The following is a 19,803-nucleotide window of genomic DNA, read 5'->3' on the forward strand; positions in this document are numbered from 1 at the left end:
CGTTTAATGTGTTAAAATTACTCATTACCTGTTTTGACGTAAAAGCTTCTCTCCTGTTGAGCGTTAATTGGGTCATGCATGTGTGTCGTACCGTCTTATTCTGCAGTCAACAATGCAGAGTCAAAAGATGAGTGACGAAAGTCAAATTAGTTTCAAATTTTACTTTGACTGGTTAACTTTCACCCTCAAAACACTTGCATGTTAGTCAGTGGCTCCATTAACACACCGGTGTCCTTATGACTGCCCAGGCTTTTTAAAAGTAGTTAAAATTTTTAATTAACTTTTGAAACTTAAATGACTCCTTTAAAACCGTCCTGAATATGAAAACCTGGAGAAAAGCAAGTTTTATATGCATACTTATAGGAAAGTTATGTGCATGATTTTGAAAACATTTCAACAATAAGCTGCTATTCCTGTCACCACGGCAGTGCAGAACTTGATTTCCTTTATTTCCGAAAGCCATGTTAGCCTAAATCGCTTTTAAACTTTCAAATATGATACCTGCCACTGATCCGTCACAACAAACCTCCTGAAACAGCTTGACACACCACCGTTTGAGCTCGGGTTCTGGGAGCGAGCAGATTTCCAATCCCAGTCGGACGTTCGCAGAGACAGCCATATATGGACGGTGCCCTGAGTGCTTCTCATTGGTCTGATTCCCCGTGGCGCGCTGGCTGCGGTGGCGAGCCGCTGGGGCCGGTGTCAGATGGCGAAGCATCTCGCGGTTTAGTTTTTAATTACGGCACCGTGCTGCAGAGAGCTCACATCTGTCCATCAGGTTGCTGGGAAAAAAAGAGCCGTCGAGCTCCGGCGTTTGTGTAATGCTTTATTTAGCCCACAACATGTGCGGGAAATCTGCTGCATAATTACTTAATAAAAAAAGATAATCCCGTCAACGTAAGGTGTGGCTGGAATGCTGTTAATCAGCGTATGGAGAGGTCATCCATAGACCTCTGCAGGATTTGTGTGCAGCCAGTTGTGTGTCAAAGAGAAATTAATTAACCCTAATTGATTGTTTTTCATTATTCTAATAACAACACTGCAGCCAGTTTGACAGTATCCCTGAGCTTAACCGGGAAGGAAACAGCTGTTTGGATCTATGATAGGCCATAATTACATTGCTCCTTTTTTCCCCTCCAAAACCACTTTAGCAAATGCAAAAGCAGCTCTGACTTTAGTATCTGTCTGTGATGACTAATGAGCCAGACGGTGCTCTCTCCTCACCTCAAGCCGAGATATTCTCTCAGTATTTATTGTGTTCGGTGCTAAAGTCCACAGGAAGGAGAATTTCATCCCAGAAGTGTCTGAGTGGAAAACTGGACCAGAAACAACCTTCACTTACTGGTCTACCTGCAAATGAGCCTTTAGCAAATACTTCATTTTAATGACAGCAATCCAAACAAGCTACACCAATCTTTGTTTGCTCTTAAAAGGCCATGTTTTATAACTTCTAATTAGAGCTGTGCATGTGTAAAGTTCAAGCTCCTTATTTTCTTTTTTTCCTGTTGCTATGATCTTCCTCCATGTCTGCTTTCGGAGGCTGAATGCTGTTCTGGTTCTGGTTGCATGGGAAGAGTGACAGGGACTCGAGAATTACATTCCATCAATAAGATCTGATAGCAACGCATTTGCTTAGCATGTTGTGTATTTAAACACTGTAGAAACATCTTGTGGTTAACCAGCAGCTTGATCGCTGCTTGTTTGTTCGGTTAAAACATAATTCATGTGTAAAATAAATTTCTGCAGCTTCTCTCTTTGTTTTATACATGCGGCAGCCATATTAGATCCTGAGGTCGAAACCTCCAACTTTCCAAATTAGCTAAAATGTAGATGATTTAAAACATCCCACACTTTTCAGATTATTCCTCACAAAAGCATTGAAGATCATGAATTAGTTTTCCTTCCACTTTATAACTATGCACTGCATTTGACAATAAATTAATGTTTATTGGTGTCTGGAAAATGAGTTGTTTCAAAAACAAAGGGCACTGCTTCATTAACAGGAACTCCAGGTGGTTTGACTGTTGTTTGCACTGTCTAATAGCTGGTGGAAAAAAAACAAGTGTTTTATTTCTGACCTAGTATACAGGAATTACTTGCTTGAAAATACTTGGTTGTGCAGGAGGCTCTATTTCTGCTTTTGAAAGATGTACGGTTATAGAATTGTATATCTATTTGCAGCCATTTTCATGTGTGAGTGTAAAGTTGAGTTGGGGGGCGTGGCCAGCAGCAGCTCGTTTAAATTTAAAGTGACAGATGCCCTGAAACATCTCATTCTGAAATAAACTCAAAATAGACAGAACTGACCAGACTCAGATCTCATTTTCTGAGAATGATTTTGTGCTAAAAGAAAATTGTGATGCACATATTTTGTATTGCCCATTAAACAATCCTAATTTGTTTTAAAGAAGCATCATAGATCAACCTTTAAAGATGCTTATCAAAGTTTTACATTGTTACATCTGTCAGACTCTGAGCTTTAACTCTTGAAATCTTAAAACACCAAATAATAAGCGTCTGTGTGTCTTTTCACAGCTGTGTTACCGCTGACTGAGCGTTGTCTCAGGTGGACACCTGAGTGACGCCTGACAAATGTCACCGTCAGGCTCCTCTTTGCTTGCCGATGCACATCTGAAAAACCCAGTCCAGGCATCTTGTCCCTGAGTGGTATCACATTGTGGACAACCTGCTTCTCAGGTGTCTTTCCACGTTGTCACGGAGACCGCCTCCGGGCTGGTCACTCTGCTGTCAGTAACCAATGTCATTGGGATCTGTGTGAATGTTTTTTTTTTCTTTTCTGCCGCCACTTATCTTCCCAACAGACGGGAATTGGAGCGCAGCCCAAGCCGCCTCCTCTGTATCTGATTGGAGCTAATTAACTCCTTAGGATTTTATGATTGGGGGGATCGCTTCGGAGCACTGAACCCCATCCAATTAATTAGGAGCTAAACGGGCTACAGCGATCACCCCAAAGACTCCCCTGTCAACAAGTTGGTTTTCAGCATTTCTCTATTTTGCACGGGGGGCCACTGATGTTGGTTTTACAAGTAGGATCCTTGTAATCAGTAGTCAGGGGGCGATGGGGCGGCTACTGCCGCCCGTGAGGCTGGCAGCAGCGGTGTCGCCGTTATGAGACGAGCTGAGGGACGTCTCTGTTAGGCTGTGTCACCTGTCACAAATCAGCCCCGTCAGACTCGTCTGGGTCCTGATGAGGTTTGAGAGCGTGTCCTCCTGCTGACCAGCTTTGTTTTCTTTTTCTGTTTATGCAGGTCATCAAAGACCCACCGCCGCCTCCTCCACCTTCTCGTCCGCCTCCACCTGTGAGTATGTCACAAGGGGTCAACACAACCGCCCCCAATACAGATTAGACCCCATATTTCTGCACATATTACTAATTAATTTTAAATTGAAGATTGGCCATATTTATTTTCAAAATTCAAATACATTTTTGCATCATCATTATTATGAATAGTAATATTATGTGTTTATAAGGATCACTAGAATGAAAAGAATATTAATTTAAAAACCATCTTGTCTTGTGTTGCAGTAAGATATTCTTCAGCAAGTATTAAAAAATAGAACAAATTAAAAAGAAATTGTAAAATACATTTTAACAGCAATAGTGATAGTAATAAAGAATTGTAAAAACAATCAAGATAAGCTGAAAAATTAAATATAATAATAATATGAATATGAACAAATATATAAATAAATAAAAATTAGATGAACAGAATATTTTGAGCTATTTTGATACAGGCATTATAAATAATTAAAATATAATGAATGAACAAATAAATGAACAAAACTAAAAATATATTTTCCATTAACTATTTTAGTTAGGAAACGGCTATTAGAAAATGTTTCCTTATTTGCATTAATGATTGAAATAACTGGAATTATGACGATTGATTGTAAGAATTAAAATAATCCTCCAAATGTCAGTCTATGAGAGCCTCAGTAAAGTGTCCATGGAAACCATTAGATGCTCTCTCAAACCAGCTGGTTGTTCAGGAGTCACAGCAGGAAGAAGCCTTTTCTGTCCCACCATCACAAATGTAAACATAAAGTATTGAGACTTTACCTGCAGACATCTGCTTTGGTCAGATGCGAATAAAAAGTGGATAAATGCTTTAAAACGAGGGATGGAAATATTGATGATTATAGTTAGGTATGGTGGAGGACCTGTGATGCTGTGGCCCGGACTCTCTAGCACAAATCCTGAGAAGTAAATGACATCAAAAACTCATGACATTTGAAATAAAAATCTGTTTGCTTCTAAAAACCACTGAAAAACGATCCCTGTGGGGTCTTTCTGCATAAATATGATATAAAAAATATATCAATTGATTTCTTTAAACTTTTCAAAGTGAAAATATGCTACTGCCATAGAAGATTAGGTTACTTTGAAGCTTACATTTGGTCAGCACGTGTCCCGGACACATGCTGACCAAATGGAGGCAAACATAACATCTAGAACATTTCTTCCTTCCTGATGAAAATGAAACAATAATATAATTAATCATCAGCTTCCTTCTTTCTGTCGTCCAGTTGCAGCTGTTTTATTAATGTTGTCATTTATAGCATCGTGTGACTTTCCGGCCCTTTTTCCAGGAACCCGAGCCGCTGCCAAAGAAGAAGTGGCCAACAGTGGACGCCTCATACTATGGAGGAAGAGGAGCAGGAGGCATCAAACGCATGGAGGTCAGACCCTGAAACTGGGTTTTGTTTTGCTTTAAAATAGAGCAGCTAAGGAAATCAAGTCGAACAAAGATCCTCTGCATGCGGCGGTGACACACATCTGACGGGTGTAGTCCTGCTGACGTTGATGTTGGAAGTTGGTGTAGTTGCGGGCAGCGGACCCGGCTGCTGTCCTCGTCACTCTGCTGATGCGTCCGACATGACAGGTCCCGCTATCTCGTCCTGATTGGATCAAGTCGCTGCTCAGTTGGAAGATTGAGTGCTCCTGTCAGCTCGACTCGACCACCTCGCTGAGTTTCTACCCACACTTCTTCCGTCCTGGACTCCTGTTAATATCCAAATCCCTCAGGAAGAATCAAAGTTTATATGTCAAATGTGCATCCTATGCATACATTTTGTAACATATAAACTCAAGATAAGGCAACATCAGAGTCCCATATTTCAACCATTGAATTTTATTTGTGTAGCACATTTCAGTAACACGGCCTTTCACAGTTCCCTACATCATGAACATAGCATAATCATCATATAGTCAACAGTTGGAAAAACCAATAACAGACATTACATTTTGTCATGTGCCATCTTTAAAAACAACAATTCACATTAAATGTGTTTGTCAGTGTTTCTTTCATTATCAATTAAAAGCAGCTCTAAACAGCTGGGTTTTAATTCAGATTCAAAAGAACTCGGTGTTTCAGCTGTTTTTTTAGTTTTCTGGAAGTTTGTTTCAGATTTGTGGTGCATAGAAGCGGAATGCTGCTTCTCCATGTTTGGTTCTGGTTCTGGGGATGCAGAACAGAACCAGAAGACCTGAGAGTTCTGGAGGGTTGATACAACAACAGCAGATATTTAAACTGTTCGATGATTTATAAACCAACAGTATTTTAAAGCTATGCTCTCAGTGGAAAAACCTTAACACTGAGGTGATGTGCTCTATCTTCCTGGTTTTAGTCAGAAAGCTAGCAGCAGAGTTCTGGGTCTAGTTGATTTTTGTAAGGCAGATCTGTAAAGATACTGTTGCAGTAATTAATGTGACTAAAGATAAACGCATCTTCTAGATCTTGCTGAGACATTGGTCCTTTAAGCCTGAAAATGTTCATTAGGTGATAGAAGGCCGACTTTGTAACTTTGTCTATGTGACTTTGAATGTTTAGGTCAGAGTCCATCAGTACACCCACTCTATATGGTTAAAAATATACAGTTTGATGTCAGAATCCTCTTCTATACCGGATATGATGGCCATCTTGAATTTCAAGTTTCCTTCGTAGGTTTTTGAAAAAAGAATGTCTAAGAAGTATTTACACCACATTTGGCAACTATCATTATATCTATCTATATCTATCGCTTCTATCACCCTTTGAAATGTTAGGTGTCAGGATGATTGCAACATTCCAGTTTCTGACACGTGAGCATTTCTTTTATTCACTGCAGCGCACCGTTTTTTTCCTGGGCCTGGGACGTATCCCTGAGATGATTCTCAGAAGCTGTTCTATATTGTCACGGCTTAACCTACAGCTTAGAAAATGTGTCGCTAATTAATCACCTCTCCCCATTCATGTGGCGGTGGATTTTCTTCTTTTTTTTTTTTGCCTCCTCCTGGCAACAGATGTGATGATTTCAATTAAAAAGCAGGACAGCTTGACTAACACACATACTCATGTTCATATGCAAACACACACACCTGACAACACATAGTGTCAACTGAATTGAGTTCTTGCTGCTAGATTGGTACTTACGAGAGAAAGTTGCCACCAGGTGCTGCTAATCAGATACATTGATTGGCTGATCACCTTCAAGGATGACTTTCTTTTTTTTTTTTTACCAAAACTGATTTTAATCTGGACTAAGTGGGTATGAGTTAGCACAATATCAATCAATCAGGGAAGAGTTTGTAGGGCATTCTCTGATCAAGGGTGCTCAAGTCCAGTCCTCAAGATCTATCCATCCTGCAAATTTCAGATGCTTCTCTGCTCCACCACACCTGTATCAAATGAATGGCTCGTTACCAGGCCTGTTCAGAGCTGATCCCGATCTGTTGGAGTAAGGATGCATCTAAAAGTTGCAGGAGGGTAGCTCTCGAGGACTGGACTTGAGCACTCCTGTTCCAGATAATTACAAAATCATCCTTCTCAAAGTGAAGTTTATTCACAAGTCCAAACACGTTCACCTTTGCAAAATTCAAGTTTCAGCCCCTCCAGACTTCAGTTAGTCTGTTATATCTTAGAGTTCATGACAGGATTATTAAAAAAAGAAGTGACTTTATTTGGGTTATTATTTGGTTAAAGGAGGAATAATTAAGACAATACATCAAGTCCTAATGGTAAAAGGGCAGTATTATGATTTTTTTTTTTTACCAGGTCCTGCCTCATAGCTGCTGTAGCACTTTTTCATCTTCTGTTTTTATCCTACTTAGGTGAAATGGGGAGAAAAGGGATCAACTGAGGAGGGGGCCCGACTGGAGAAGGCCAAAAATGCTAAAGTGTCCGTACCAGAAGATGTGGAAGAGCCGATGATCAAACGTCCAAGTCCTAAACCGGCATCCAACAACAGGCAGGCTGAAAGCAAATGGTACACTCCTATCAAGGTACGTTCCCCATAGATATCACATGTTATGGTTCCTCATGACGCTCACTGAAAACATGAAGAGGGGAGAGGAAAAACTAAACTCAAAAACAGGAAAAAGCAAAAAAAAGAGATTAATTATTCAAGCATTTTCAAACAGATAAGAAAAATATTTCTTCAAATTTCTGTCAGTTTGGCTATTTTCCTTGATGTCATACCTGTGTGCCCTCAGGGTCGCCTGGATGCATTGTGGGCTTTGTTGCGGCGGCAGTATGACCGGGTCTCCCTAATGCGTCCCACCTCATCAGACCAGGTAGGACAGAGAAGAAAACGCTCCATGACTTTTCAAAAATATTTCTGTTGGAAATCTGCAGACATGGTGCAACAACAGATAGAAAACTTTAGCTGTGCATTAAATATTGTGGTGGCAAACAGACAAAACAGCAAAGTAACAAACTGCAAATTCACAGCAGTAGAGATGATGTCAGTCAGAGAGATATTTTGCATCAACATAGAATATTATATTTTTGGAGAAAAATTACAACCTTAAGCATCTATTAGCAATTTGGTCTTTTTTATTTTGTTTTATTTATTAGTGGTTTAAATGGATGAATCTGTCATAGTCGTTTGTTTAAGCCCATTTACAGTTAAAGACATGTCAGTTTATTGCTGCATTTTGTTGCTGTGAGTGGATGCTACCTCTCAGTAGTGGAAACTTCTGTTTCTTGTTGTGCATTGTGTTGTTTATACTTCTCCACGGTGACGTGACCTGCAGCTGCAGCTGCAAAGCTTCACAGAAGGAAGGAGGACAGAGACGACCAAATATGGTCAAACCGTTCACTTCACTCAACCTCAGTGAGAGGAGAAAAAATTATCTGAAACGCAGAACGTCACCGAGTCAGAGCTAACCAGATGTTTTGATATGTATTGTACTCTAATACGGCTCATAGTCCAACAAACCACACCATCTGCTGTGGATGTAAATCTGCACACATAATCCCAAAATGAAATGCTATGGACAGAAAATCGAATGCTGCAGCTTCGAATCGGAAATGCAAAACACTGCCAGTTTCACGTTTTTAAGTTTCTTTAGATTGCATTCTTTTCATTCTGCAATCTAAAGCAGAAATACACATCTGCACGTCTGTGGCCAGAGGTCAGAGAACTGGATCCATGTGGGTGTGGTTCAGACAATGATGTAACTCTGCAGAGGGATCAGGTCGAGGGCTGAAGAAAAAGGAAAACTTGAGGAAGCTGTCAGCCTGCCAGTTGTTACTCAGGGCGTCAAGTTGCTATTTCATAAATCACATCGAAAACCAGCAAAATTTCTGCTTTTACATGAGAAATCAAACTGAGACTCAGGGGGTTTCAGTGTGTAGATTTTTAAAGTTTTTGACAGAACAATTGAAAAACGCAGCAGCAATGTTAGAAAAGTATTTTTCCTCTCAAAAGAACAAAGTAGCATAGCTTAGATTTGTAAAGATGTTTGTTTCGCATCACGTTTGGCTAAGAGGGGAAAAGCTGCCAGTCGAGTCCCATTTTTATTCTGATCACTGAGACAAACTCCACTTTCGGTTCTGTGATCAAGACTGTAAACGAGAGGCTCTGGAGACGGTCAGACAGATCGGGTCGCAGGATGCTTTCTGTTTGAAGTGACACCGAGGCTGAGCAACAGCGGGCTGTTTTCATCCATCCACACAGTTTTTATTTACTTTGTTTATTCGTGAATTCTCCCCAACGGCAGGGTTCAGTTAGTTAACATGTGGAAATGAGGAAAATACAACCTCCTTGTAATGGTTGAAGTTTTAATTATTTTTTTCTGCAGCCACTCAGATGATTACATAAACAGACAAGATAAATGCAGAACATTTTCATTCGCTAAAACAAATTAAAGTAAAATGCCGTTTTATCTGCTTCGATTTGCTCCCTTCTCATCTTCTCTGTTCTCCTTCTTGCCATTAAGGCCACTATTTGGAGAAGTATTGAATTCTTCGCTCTGGAGTTTGAACAGCAGTCGTATTGTTGTTGGTCTCCGCCCTCCTGGATCTCTTACCGCCAGTTGGTACTGGTCAGAGTACTCCATCCTGCTGCATGTTCAGTGTGGATGGCAGAGCGCAGCAATGCCATAGAGAGAGGGAAAGAGGCAGGATGCTGTGTTTGATGGCGGACAGGAACTCCCCAGGGTCATGAATTTTTCAGCAGCGTCCGTCCACCGGGTTACAAAGACTCGTACAGGTGTAAGTAAGCAGGTTGTCGCAGACATCTGTTCAGCACAGGGACACGGTTCCCCCCACTCCTCACCCAGCCTCCCTCCATTTGCCGCTCCCGCTGCCCGGAGTCAAACCACTGGACTGTCAGCAGATGCAGAGGAGAGACAGAAAAAGAGTTTTTCTTTTTTTTAAATTTATTTAAATATTTCTTTTTCCATGGTCTCACATTTAGAGCCCGAGGGCTTCCGACACCAAAGGTAGAGCGGGGGTGGACACAGCTGCATAGCCGAACTTGCCCCAGGCACAAATAAAGAGATCTAATGCGGTTTGACTGTGTTGTGGGTGAGAGCAGGGAGCCGGGGAGGCACTTCAGAGCCAGCTTAGCGCAGCAACATCTGCCGCCGAGTTTTTCCCGGGATCGGCTGGGGACAGCAGGTAGAGGAAGGTGGCGGGGAGCAGGAAGGAGGCCGGCCTCGTTTTCCCCATTCGCTCTCAGGGCGTTTTCACGCCTGATAGTCTCGAAGACTCGCTTCAACTGGGGACCAAAGTTGCAACATTTGTTACATTTTCATCTGCTGCAGTCTGCTGTCACGCAGCACTGCATCTAATGAACCAAAACCTTTGAGAAAACTGTTCACCCAACTGGACCGACGCAGTGCAAGGCCGGCCCAAGGCATACACAAGTTAAGCCCCTACATCATATATGGGGCAACTGTGGCTCTGTAGGTAGAGTAGTTGTCTTGTGATCGGAAGGTTGTAGGTTTGAGTTCATCTTCCTCCTGTCACATGTTGATGTGCCCCTGGGCAAGGCACTCAACCCCAAGTTGCCTACTGATCTGTGTATCAGTGTATAAATGTGTGTGTGTGTGCGTGTGTGTGTGCGGGTGTGTTTGCGTGGGCTTGTATGAATGTAACTCTGGTGTAAAGCACTTTAAGTGGTCAAAATGATTGGAAAAAGCACTATATAAGTTCAGTCCATTTGCTATTAGAAAATAACTTTGAATGATGCAAACATAAAAAACTAATTTTTATTATTTTTATATATAAAAATAATTCATAGATTATTAGATAAATAATAGGTTATCCTCTTCCTGCCGGAAATATATCAAACTTGCTAACTTGTTTACTGTAAATTTAATGTTTAGCAGATTATATTATTTTCAAAATAATTAAAATAATGTGGCATGATTAAAAACAACTCTTCAACTTCCTTCTTCAAGAAATGCAAACAAAAATGGATTAGCATCGGATGGTTGTAGGATTTCTCTTTTGTTTTTGGTAAAAGACTATGAGCCATTTCTCCTGTGAGCGCCAGAGTCTTGTGTTTGTTTTGGAAGTATTTACCCAGAATGCTTTGCGATGTGGTCCGCTTCCTGCTTCTGGTACGATCTCTGATCTGCTTGCCGTTCACATATGCATTCACTTCAACCGAACCGAGACCGAGGTTTGTAGGCAGACCAGAACTCACTTCCTTGGTTTCATTGCACATTCCTACATCCCCAAATTGGCCAGACTTTCCAGACAAACAGACCGGACTTTCTAGACAAACGGACCACATTTGTATTAAACCGGACTAAACGGGTCTGGTGTGAACGCTGCCTCAGGCTCCGTTTGAAGAGGCGTCGCTTTGAATGCATCCAGCGTTTTCTCCTTGCCTCCCACCTTCACATGCTAGGTTTTGTTTTCTGAAAGCAGCTGTCCGCAAAATGTCAAAACAAGGTGTGCGAGGAGCGATACCACAACACGCATTAAGTCCTCCTCGTCCTCCTACGGACCGCCAGCCGAGCCAGCAGCCCAGAACAGGCGCTAAGAGTTGTTCCTGCGTATTTCCACTTGGACTCGTTCCTCTCGCTCTCATCTGTTCCTCACCAGGGGGACGTGTGGGCTGAGTGTGTGTGTCTGTGTGTGTGTGGAGGTTAATAGTATTACATGATGGACTCCTAAGCTAGTGCTGAAATACAGTCAGCCTTTTAGTGACTGAAATATGTTTTTATAATGTAATAATTCACTAAATTTCCTTAACAAAGTGGGCTGAGGAGAGAGAAGGAAGCTGCTTGTGGCTCTTGATGTAACTTCATCGTTTCTGTTGGATCTTCTGCTAAATAAACAGAAGAAAGCTTTTGTAGAGGAATGGAAATATTAAAATTAATGTTTGCAGCTGAACGCCGTTTCTGCAGAGTCTGGGAAAGGATTTCTCAGACTGGATTCCTTCCTTTCTTCTGTCTGTCTGTCCATCATTTACTCATCTATCCACTACCTTCTTTTCTTCAGACTGTCCTTCCATCCTTCCTTTTGTCCTTCTTTTTTTGCTTTCTTTCTTCCTTCTTTTGATCATCCATCTTTCCCTTCCATACTTCCTTCCTTTTTCCTTTCCTTGTGATGTCCCTTCCTTTGTTTCTTCTTTCCTTCCTGCCTTATGTCTGTCCATCCATCTGTTCTCTTCTTTTTTCCTTTTTCCTATCTTTCTTCTTTCCTTCTATCTTTCCTTTTTTCCTTCATTGCTAACTTATTTCCTAGCTTGCTTTCTATCTTACTTTTTCCTTTCTTTCTTCCCTTTTTCCTTCCTTTCTCTCTCCATATTGTCCATCCATCCTTTCTTAGTTACTGCCTCACTTTCTTTTTTCTTAATTTTTTATTCCTTCCTTTCTTACTCCATTTGACAATTCTTTCTTTCCTTCCTTCATTGCATTATTCCTTCTTTCATTCTGTCCATCCAGCCATCCATCCATTGGCTATAAATTCAAAGTAAACTTCTGTTTATGTAGTTCATAAAGTCGTAAACTTAAGTGTGAAAAACGAATTTTGACACAAAAGCTTTGTTTGAACTCTGACCTTAACCTGTCCATTGTATCTTAAGAATTGGATCTGGATGTTAAATGTTAAAAGGCTGGATGTTAAATGGAGGTGTAAAATTAAAAAAAGAAAAGGAAGAAGAGGGGGCTTGCCTGAGCCGAGAACCACTGAGTGATGAGGTGACACTGTCCAGTCACAACAGTACATACTTGGTTTTATTTTTACTTTGCTTTGTGCTTTGACAAAGTAGCTCCTGGATCAGCAGAAAACTGCTGCTTTCAGAGTGGAGTTGAGATGGAAAGAGAAAACACAGCTTGCAAAAGTCTTGACTCATCCTCTGTTTCTTTATATTTTACTTCCAAACTGTCATTTGTTCCTACAACTCTGTAAAATGTTCTTCACCAAAATCTCTCTGTACTTCGTGAAGGACTTTGAGTTTTTCTTTACACTGTGGTCACATTTTCATCCAGTTCAATCCCAGTTCTATAGTTTTCGTCTTCGTTTTCATTGTTTCAGGTGAACCAGGCAAAAAATGTGTTGGATATTGAATCTTTTTACCCAACATGTCTAATGTTACATTTATAAAATCTCAGGCTTTGTTTGTACTTTTTAAGCGAAGCAAATTCCCTTTAAGAACTTTTCTACTACATCAAAGAGATATCCTCGTTTTTCTAGGTTATTCCATCTTGTACCTAAAAACCTGGATTGCAGTAGACAGTCAACTAAAAGATAATACATTTCTCAGATCTTGTCACAGGTTTTGCATTTAAATATATATATATTTTTTTCTTAAGGAGACCTGTTATTCAAAATTCACATGATACACTTTGTATCTCCATTTGGGTTCCTACTGTTTCTAAAAACAGCACTTAGAAAAACCTAGCCAGGTGTTATTTGGCAGTAAGTTCATATACTTTGGTGTCTGGAAAATGATCCGTTTCAACAACTGTCTGATTGTAGAGTCACATTCAATGCTACCCAGCAACTTCAGGTGAGCCCCATTACCTAGCAACTCCTAGAAAATCAACATTAACTGTCACCTGAACAAAAATGCATATTTATAGTTTTTCTAGAGTAAATATTGTGTCTCAATCACTTTCTAAATAAGATTACATGATGAATTGACTGTTCTGAAAAATATAATGATTACCTACAGCAGGGGTCTCACACTCCAGTCCACGAGGACCGCAGTCCTGCAACTTTTAGATGTGCCTCTGCTGCACCACACCTGAATAGAATAATTAGGTCATTAAGGCTCTGGAGAAAGCATCTACACAAGGAGGAGATAATTAAGCCATTTCATTCCAGTGTTTTGGCCCTATGGCACATCTAAAAACTGCAGGACACCGGCCCTCCAGGACTGGAGTTTGAGACCCCTTGACCTACAGCATCCGTGTGTTTAAAAAAGACTAGAAGAAATGCCTTTGATGTGAGATTTCTCAGTAGAACTGACATGAACTTGCAAAGAAAAACACTTTTGAAGATTTAAAACTTTTGCACAGAACTGCATCTTGCTGACACCATTAAGTTATCAGTAATTACCACTTCCCTTCTGAGGCATGAGTGTAATTACTGTAAACAAACAGAGACTCGGCTGAGAGGATTGGCAGCCTCTCTCTGGCCTCTTCGCTGCATTTTTACATTGTGGAGCAAACGGGTCACATTTTGTGGGAAATGTTCTGATGGTGCAAACGGAGCTCAAGTTTCTCTGAGTTTCTCTCAATAGCAGATGGTGGACGGAGTGATGGTGGGAAAAAAAATATTTCCAATATGTTTGTCATCTACAGATATCCGTCTCAGAGGAAAGCTTTGAGCATCATTTTCATCAAGATGATGGAAGTTGGTTCTTTAAGAAACTGGTTTTATTCCTTCGTCTCGTCAGATCCATTTCCAGCCTTTAAGACGCCGTTTTCCAAATATTAAATCTAATGTTTGTTAGATTTAATAACACCTCACGGTGCTGCAAAACGTGGAGCAGTTTGAAACCCATTTTCACTTTGTGTGTATTTTTTGAATTTATTGTGCTGTCTTGTTGCACAAGGTTGTGAAAGCAGATCGTTGGCAGTGCAGCCAGCAGTTCAGTTCAAACATTAAATCAAAACTTTTACCAACGCAGATTCCCAGGATGCTTAGCAACAATTATGTGAATAACATACCTGACTATTAGTTTCATGATTTAGCTGAACTAATTCCTGAAAAAATTCCAGCAAAATCTACCATATGACCAAGAGGAAGTCTAGTTTAATCACAAAGGGTAAATGATGTTTAATTTAATTTATTGTGGACCCACTGTTCTAACATTAAAACATAGGGCTGAAACGATTATTCAGATTAATCATGATTAATCGAATATTAAAATAATTGCCAACTAATTTAGTAATTGATGAATCATTAACTGGAATATACAGTCTTGCTTTTTTACCAGAGTTCCCTCTTTTGGTCCAGAGTTTGACTGCACACACATACCTTCTCAAGCAAACCAGACTTTCTAGACAAACCAACTGGAGTTAGTTTAATGCAGAATAAACATGGCTGGTGTGAATGAATCCTTAGATTAGAAAACAGAATAAGATCATTCAACTCTCCTTGAAGGAGAAGGAGAATCTGTTACTCCTTCTGACCTGGTAACACTCTCTGTTTTGTCCCTTTAAAATACCTAAATGAGCCAGGTGTGAAATATATGGTTCTCTGCTGATATGGAAACTAAATAAATTAAGTCCAGCTTTCATTTATAATGGCTAACTTTACACTTAATTTTTTTTTAATCTACCTCTAAAAGGAAGATGTTTGTGTGCATCTTTGTCTGGGATTTAACCAAACTGGTGATAAATCTGGCAGAAACATCACCAATTTAAAGGAAATGATGGGTTCTGAAACAAACAGCATGACTAACAACAGTTGCAGCAGCAGTAGATAAACCTAATACACTACACCACTGAATCAGATTTAAATGTTGGACTCCACAGCTAGGGATCAGCAGTAAACTGGCGGAAACCCTGGCTGCACTGGTGGATCAGTGTGTACTGGGCAAGCTGGTCACATGGAAGGCTTCCAAAAGAGGAAAAACTGGGCAGTCTTGTTCAAGTTTGAGAAATCCACAGCGACTCGCTCAGATAACATGAGCGCTAAAAAAATAAAAATCTGCAGCAGCTGAAAAGATGGTGCAAAGCGGCGAAAATGGATGATCTCACACATGTTGCAGAAAAGTTCACTCGACAGACTGTTGGTTTGGTCTCCAAGGTAAAGGATGTTTTTAGCAGCTTCTTTCTTTGCATATTTTGTCGCTTGATCTCGGTACGTAAAGCAGAGCAAACATTTGCAGCACGAAAAAACAAACCGGCAAACAGATGCACACATACTCATCTTTTCACACGTTTGTTTGCTTTTGTCTCGTTGCATTACAATGCCGCACCGAATATGGTGAGAACATCTTTCTTGAAACTAATAAAAGCCGTCAAAGTGTATTGTTTTGTGCCTCTTTGGAGCCAAAACGTGACACATCCTCGCAGGTTTTTCAGCCGCTTTGCTCTTTCCACAGCTGTTGGAGGGAATATTTTGGTACCTACACGTCTGAGGAGATAAAATGTTAATGTGCTACTAATATATGCTAAAACAATGGGTTGACAGTAACATTAATGCAGAACAAAAACGTGTCCACATCACTTAGGATATTTACCAGACAAACACCTCCACCAAGCAAATGTAACTCCACGTTTCACAAATGCAATATAAAGCTTTAATTAAAAGTAAACAGCCTGACAAATGATGTTAAGTTGAAACAAAACTCCAGATCAGAGAGCATGAGATTTTCTAATTAACAGGAGTAATTGGAATTAAAGCAGAGCATTGCAAACAATGAAGTGCAAAGAAGAGAAGGACGACTGCTCCTGCAAACGGCAGTCGTTACTAATTCTCCACGTTAAATCCCCCTTAACGTCTGATTACAGCTCAGATTCAAAAGCAATTATAGTATTTATTTGAAGCCAGTAAAGTGAAAAAAGATTTGACTGAAACTTGCAAGTTTTTACTCTTTTCATATAAAAATTTTAAACTTATTTATTCCATTTTCACAGGAGTAAAACGCTCATTTTCCAGCCAGAAATTACAGCAAATTCAGAAATAAACAAAACTTTCTATCGATTTGAATTTATAATTATTCACACCTCTGGCAGATTTAGGACTTTAATGATCTTTACATCTTTCGTCTGACTGAAACTAATATTAATATCCCAACTGCAGAATGCAACCGAGCATTTATGAGGAAAAAAATCATTTTTGTTGCTGGAATTGCCTGTAGTGGCTTTTCCATTGATTATGGAGAAGTGTATGAAAAATGTTTACATGGTACATTTGTTCAAACGTACAATTATACACAATTTAGATGTCCATTTTATTTGCAAAACATTGAATTAAGATGAACATTTAAAGACATAAGTGCACACCTGCCTTGAATGGCATGTTCTCTTGTCTTTACCATTTTGAAGCCTGTTTAACAGAAAATGAGGCCAAGTACCGCATTGAATTTTGAAATTAAATTTTTATGCTATTAAATGAAAAGTCTGTATGTATTGTAAATGATTAAGTCATAAAATTAAAATATAAAAAAATCCTCGTGTGTATTGTACGATAAATGTGACAAGTGAAAGCGATAATTTTCCACTGAAATTTAATTTTAGGATTTTTTTATAGAGATTTTTGCATAATAAGTACAAAAAATTATATTGTAATAATTGCAGCAAAAATGTTTTCAAATGATCATGATTCCACCGTTAAAATAGAACATTTCTTACGAATAGAGAAATATTCTCCACAGACCTGATCTTTTTTCCTCATATTTTCACTACAAAACTTGTTGCATTCAGATATGTGACTTTTCTGCAGGGTTTTTTTTGTTTTTGTCTCTTTTTAAAATAAAGACTCTTCTGTTGAAGCTGTTTGCGGGCTGCAGGGCGGACCGTGCATCAGCAGCCTTTGTGGTTGCGTTGTTGTCGGGCTGCAGGGGGGAAGCAGCGATGCCTGGGCCTCATTAGTCCTATCAGTGGACGGCCTTGTTAGCCCTAACAAGTAGCCAGCTGACAGCTCCATTCAGACCCAGCAGCCCCCACAAACAAGAGGAGTGACAGCTTTAACCGCGCCGGAGAGGGCCTCCGATTTACGAGCCGCATCCGTGCTCTCTTAACCAGATTAGTTCTTTTTACATTAACCGAGGAAAAGTAGGGCAGATGTCCGTGGGACTGGTTGTAAATTTGGTAATGTCCCCTCCCCCCATCCGTCTCCTCCGCCTGTCCACGTTCGAGACGTCACTGGTGAAAACGAGACGAGTTGACCCTCGCTGTGCTTCTCAGACCAATAAAACGGAAGCTAATTGTTGTTGGTGGCGGCTGGTTGGAGGAGGAATGTGAAAACAGGCCTAATGTGGTGAGAACACATGAGGAAGTGACTTGATAGTCAGAGTCTTTTGGGTTGTTTTTATAAAAATCTGAATTACAGCCCTCATATTTGCCAGTTATGCTGAGATAAAGTAATTTTTTTATGTATTCGGCATAAAAATATGGACAGATTGTGTTATTATTTTTCCCAACATTGTTTCCATCAAAGAGGAAACAAGCTGTTGGGGTTTTGTTAATATCCAGGCAGATTTAATGTCATTTTCCGCCACGTTAAGATGCAACCTCTGACCTCCCGGATTAACTCCTGTTTTTGAAAACGTCTTCATGCACTGAAAAACACAAAATATAACCATGTATTTATGTCTGATTTCTAGTGCAGAATTAACTTACAAGTTACTTTTCAGCAATATGTAAGAGCTTGATTTTAGTAGATTATTCCGTAATACTGATGGAAAAAATACTAATTCCATTGGCAGATTATTTTATTCATAATAAGACATTTTTCCCATGTTATAAGTGAAATAGTCTGCCAGTGGAATTACACTTTCTAATCTATGTTGAAAATTAACTTAAAACAAGAACACATTTATTGCTGAAAAGTTACTTGTAAGTCAGTTTTGTTTAATTTCAAATGTACTAAATTGTTTGCACTAGGAACTAGACCAAAAATACTTATTAGTGTTATTGCAGTGAACATAGGAAAAATGTTTTGTTATGAGTGAAATAGTCTGCTACTTATAAATAGTACTTTTCATAATCAATTTTAAGGAATTACTTGCTAAGAACAAGCTCCTATGTCTTGCTGAAAAGCTACTTGTAAGTTAGTTTTGCCTATTTCAAATGTGCTAATGTATTTTCATAAAGAATAGTAATATTTTGTGTTTTTGCAGTGTGAATTGAGCTCTGACGTATTCTCCAACACAGTCAGGTTTTGTGTTTTTGTCTATCTGTGGCCGGGCGGCGGCCCAGCGGTCTGTGGGTGGGTGGGAGCGTTCCCTCTTCCCCTCCATTAGCTGATGGGTGTTGCTGTGTCTGGGTGGCCGGCGCTGGTACCTGCACCCTCCCTCCTCATCCCTTTTGCCTGATCGGATCCGAACTGATGTCCTGCCGGTGCCTTTTTTCCCAGCAGCCCTCAGACCGGTCGGAGCGGTTGACGGTGTCGCCGCGTGCCGGCCCTTTTCTTCATCACCTATTAAAATCAAACCCACCCTCCTCCTCCTCACCCACGGACCCTCCGTCGCTGGGCGAGGACCGCTGGGATCTTGGCTTTAATTAAATTACATTATTGTTAACGTCAGCTTTGCCGAGGCCAACTCCGCCGCGTGCACTTTGCCCTCCCCCTCCTCTTCCTCCTCTTCGGCTCACCTCCTGACAGACATATAGAGGCGGGGGAGTCTTTGAGGGGGTAATGTATTCTAATCCTCCCCTCTTTTCCTCCCGTCCATTTGAATTTTTAAAAAAGATGAAAGCAGGGAGTCATGTTATGCAGGGAATATGTTCACAGTGAATATTCAATTAGCCTGATCGTACTTTGTATACATAAACGTAGCGTTGTGACAGCGGCGGCTAATGCGTACTGAAAGGCCCCCGCGTGGAGCCGATCCCCTCTAAAATGTTTGCCTCTGATAACACATGATGAATAAACATGGAAACGTTTTCCATACATGTCCAGTCTTCTCCTCATCTATACAAACTCTGCAGCAGTTCTCTAGCTGGAGGATTTTATCTCTGTGGTAATAAAGCAATCTAAAGGGCTTGTGTAACATCTCACCCTGTTTCCTCTGTTGTGAGCAGAGCCCTGAAGCGTCACTAAAGCTCCTCTTTTCATTGGCGGAGAGGCTGGAGTTTTTGTCTTCATGGCCTGAAGAAAAGCCTCCTCCTCTCTTGGCTAGCCGCCGTGGCCTGTTGCTCCAATAAACCCCTCTGTCTGCGGCAATACACGCTGGCTCAGAGTCTTTTGATACAAAGCAAGCATGTGGTGACAGTGGAGAGGAAGCACCACGTCTTAACAGTACTGCAAAACCAAAATCTTAAAGTATTTTTGGCCTAGTTTCTAATGCAAATATCTTAGAATACTTGAAATAACATAAAACTAATTTATAAGTAACTTTTTAGCAAGAAAGAAGAGTTTGTTAAAAGTCAATAATTAT

The 19,803-nt window shown here is 40.3% G+C and overlaps 1 protein-coding gene across 1 annotated transcript in view; it reads left to right on the forward strand.

The window, feature by feature from the left end:
* antxr2a (ANTXR cell adhesion molecule 2a) overlaps window positions 1-19,803 on the forward strand; it is an 88,114-nt gene that overhangs the window by 41,137 nt on the left and 27,174 nt on the right. The window contains exons 13-16 of the mRNA XM_044111608.1: window positions 3,270-3,320; window positions 4,612-4,701; window positions 7,112-7,282; window positions 7,493-7,573. Of these exons, the coding sequence (XP_043967543.1) occupies window positions 3,270-3,320; window positions 4,612-4,701; window positions 7,112-7,282; window positions 7,493-7,573 (393 nt within the window). The remainder of the gene's footprint in view (window positions 1-3,269; window positions 3,321-4,611; window positions 4,702-7,111; window positions 7,283-7,492; window positions 7,574-19,803) is intronic.

The sequence above is a fragment of the Gambusia affinis genome, linkage group LG03 (genome assembly GCF_019740435.1).
Source record: "Gambusia affinis linkage group LG03, SWU_Gaff_1.0, whole genome shotgun sequence".
Lineage (NCBI taxonomy): Eukaryota > Metazoa > Chordata > Actinopteri > Cyprinodontiformes > Poeciliidae > Gambusia > Gambusia affinis.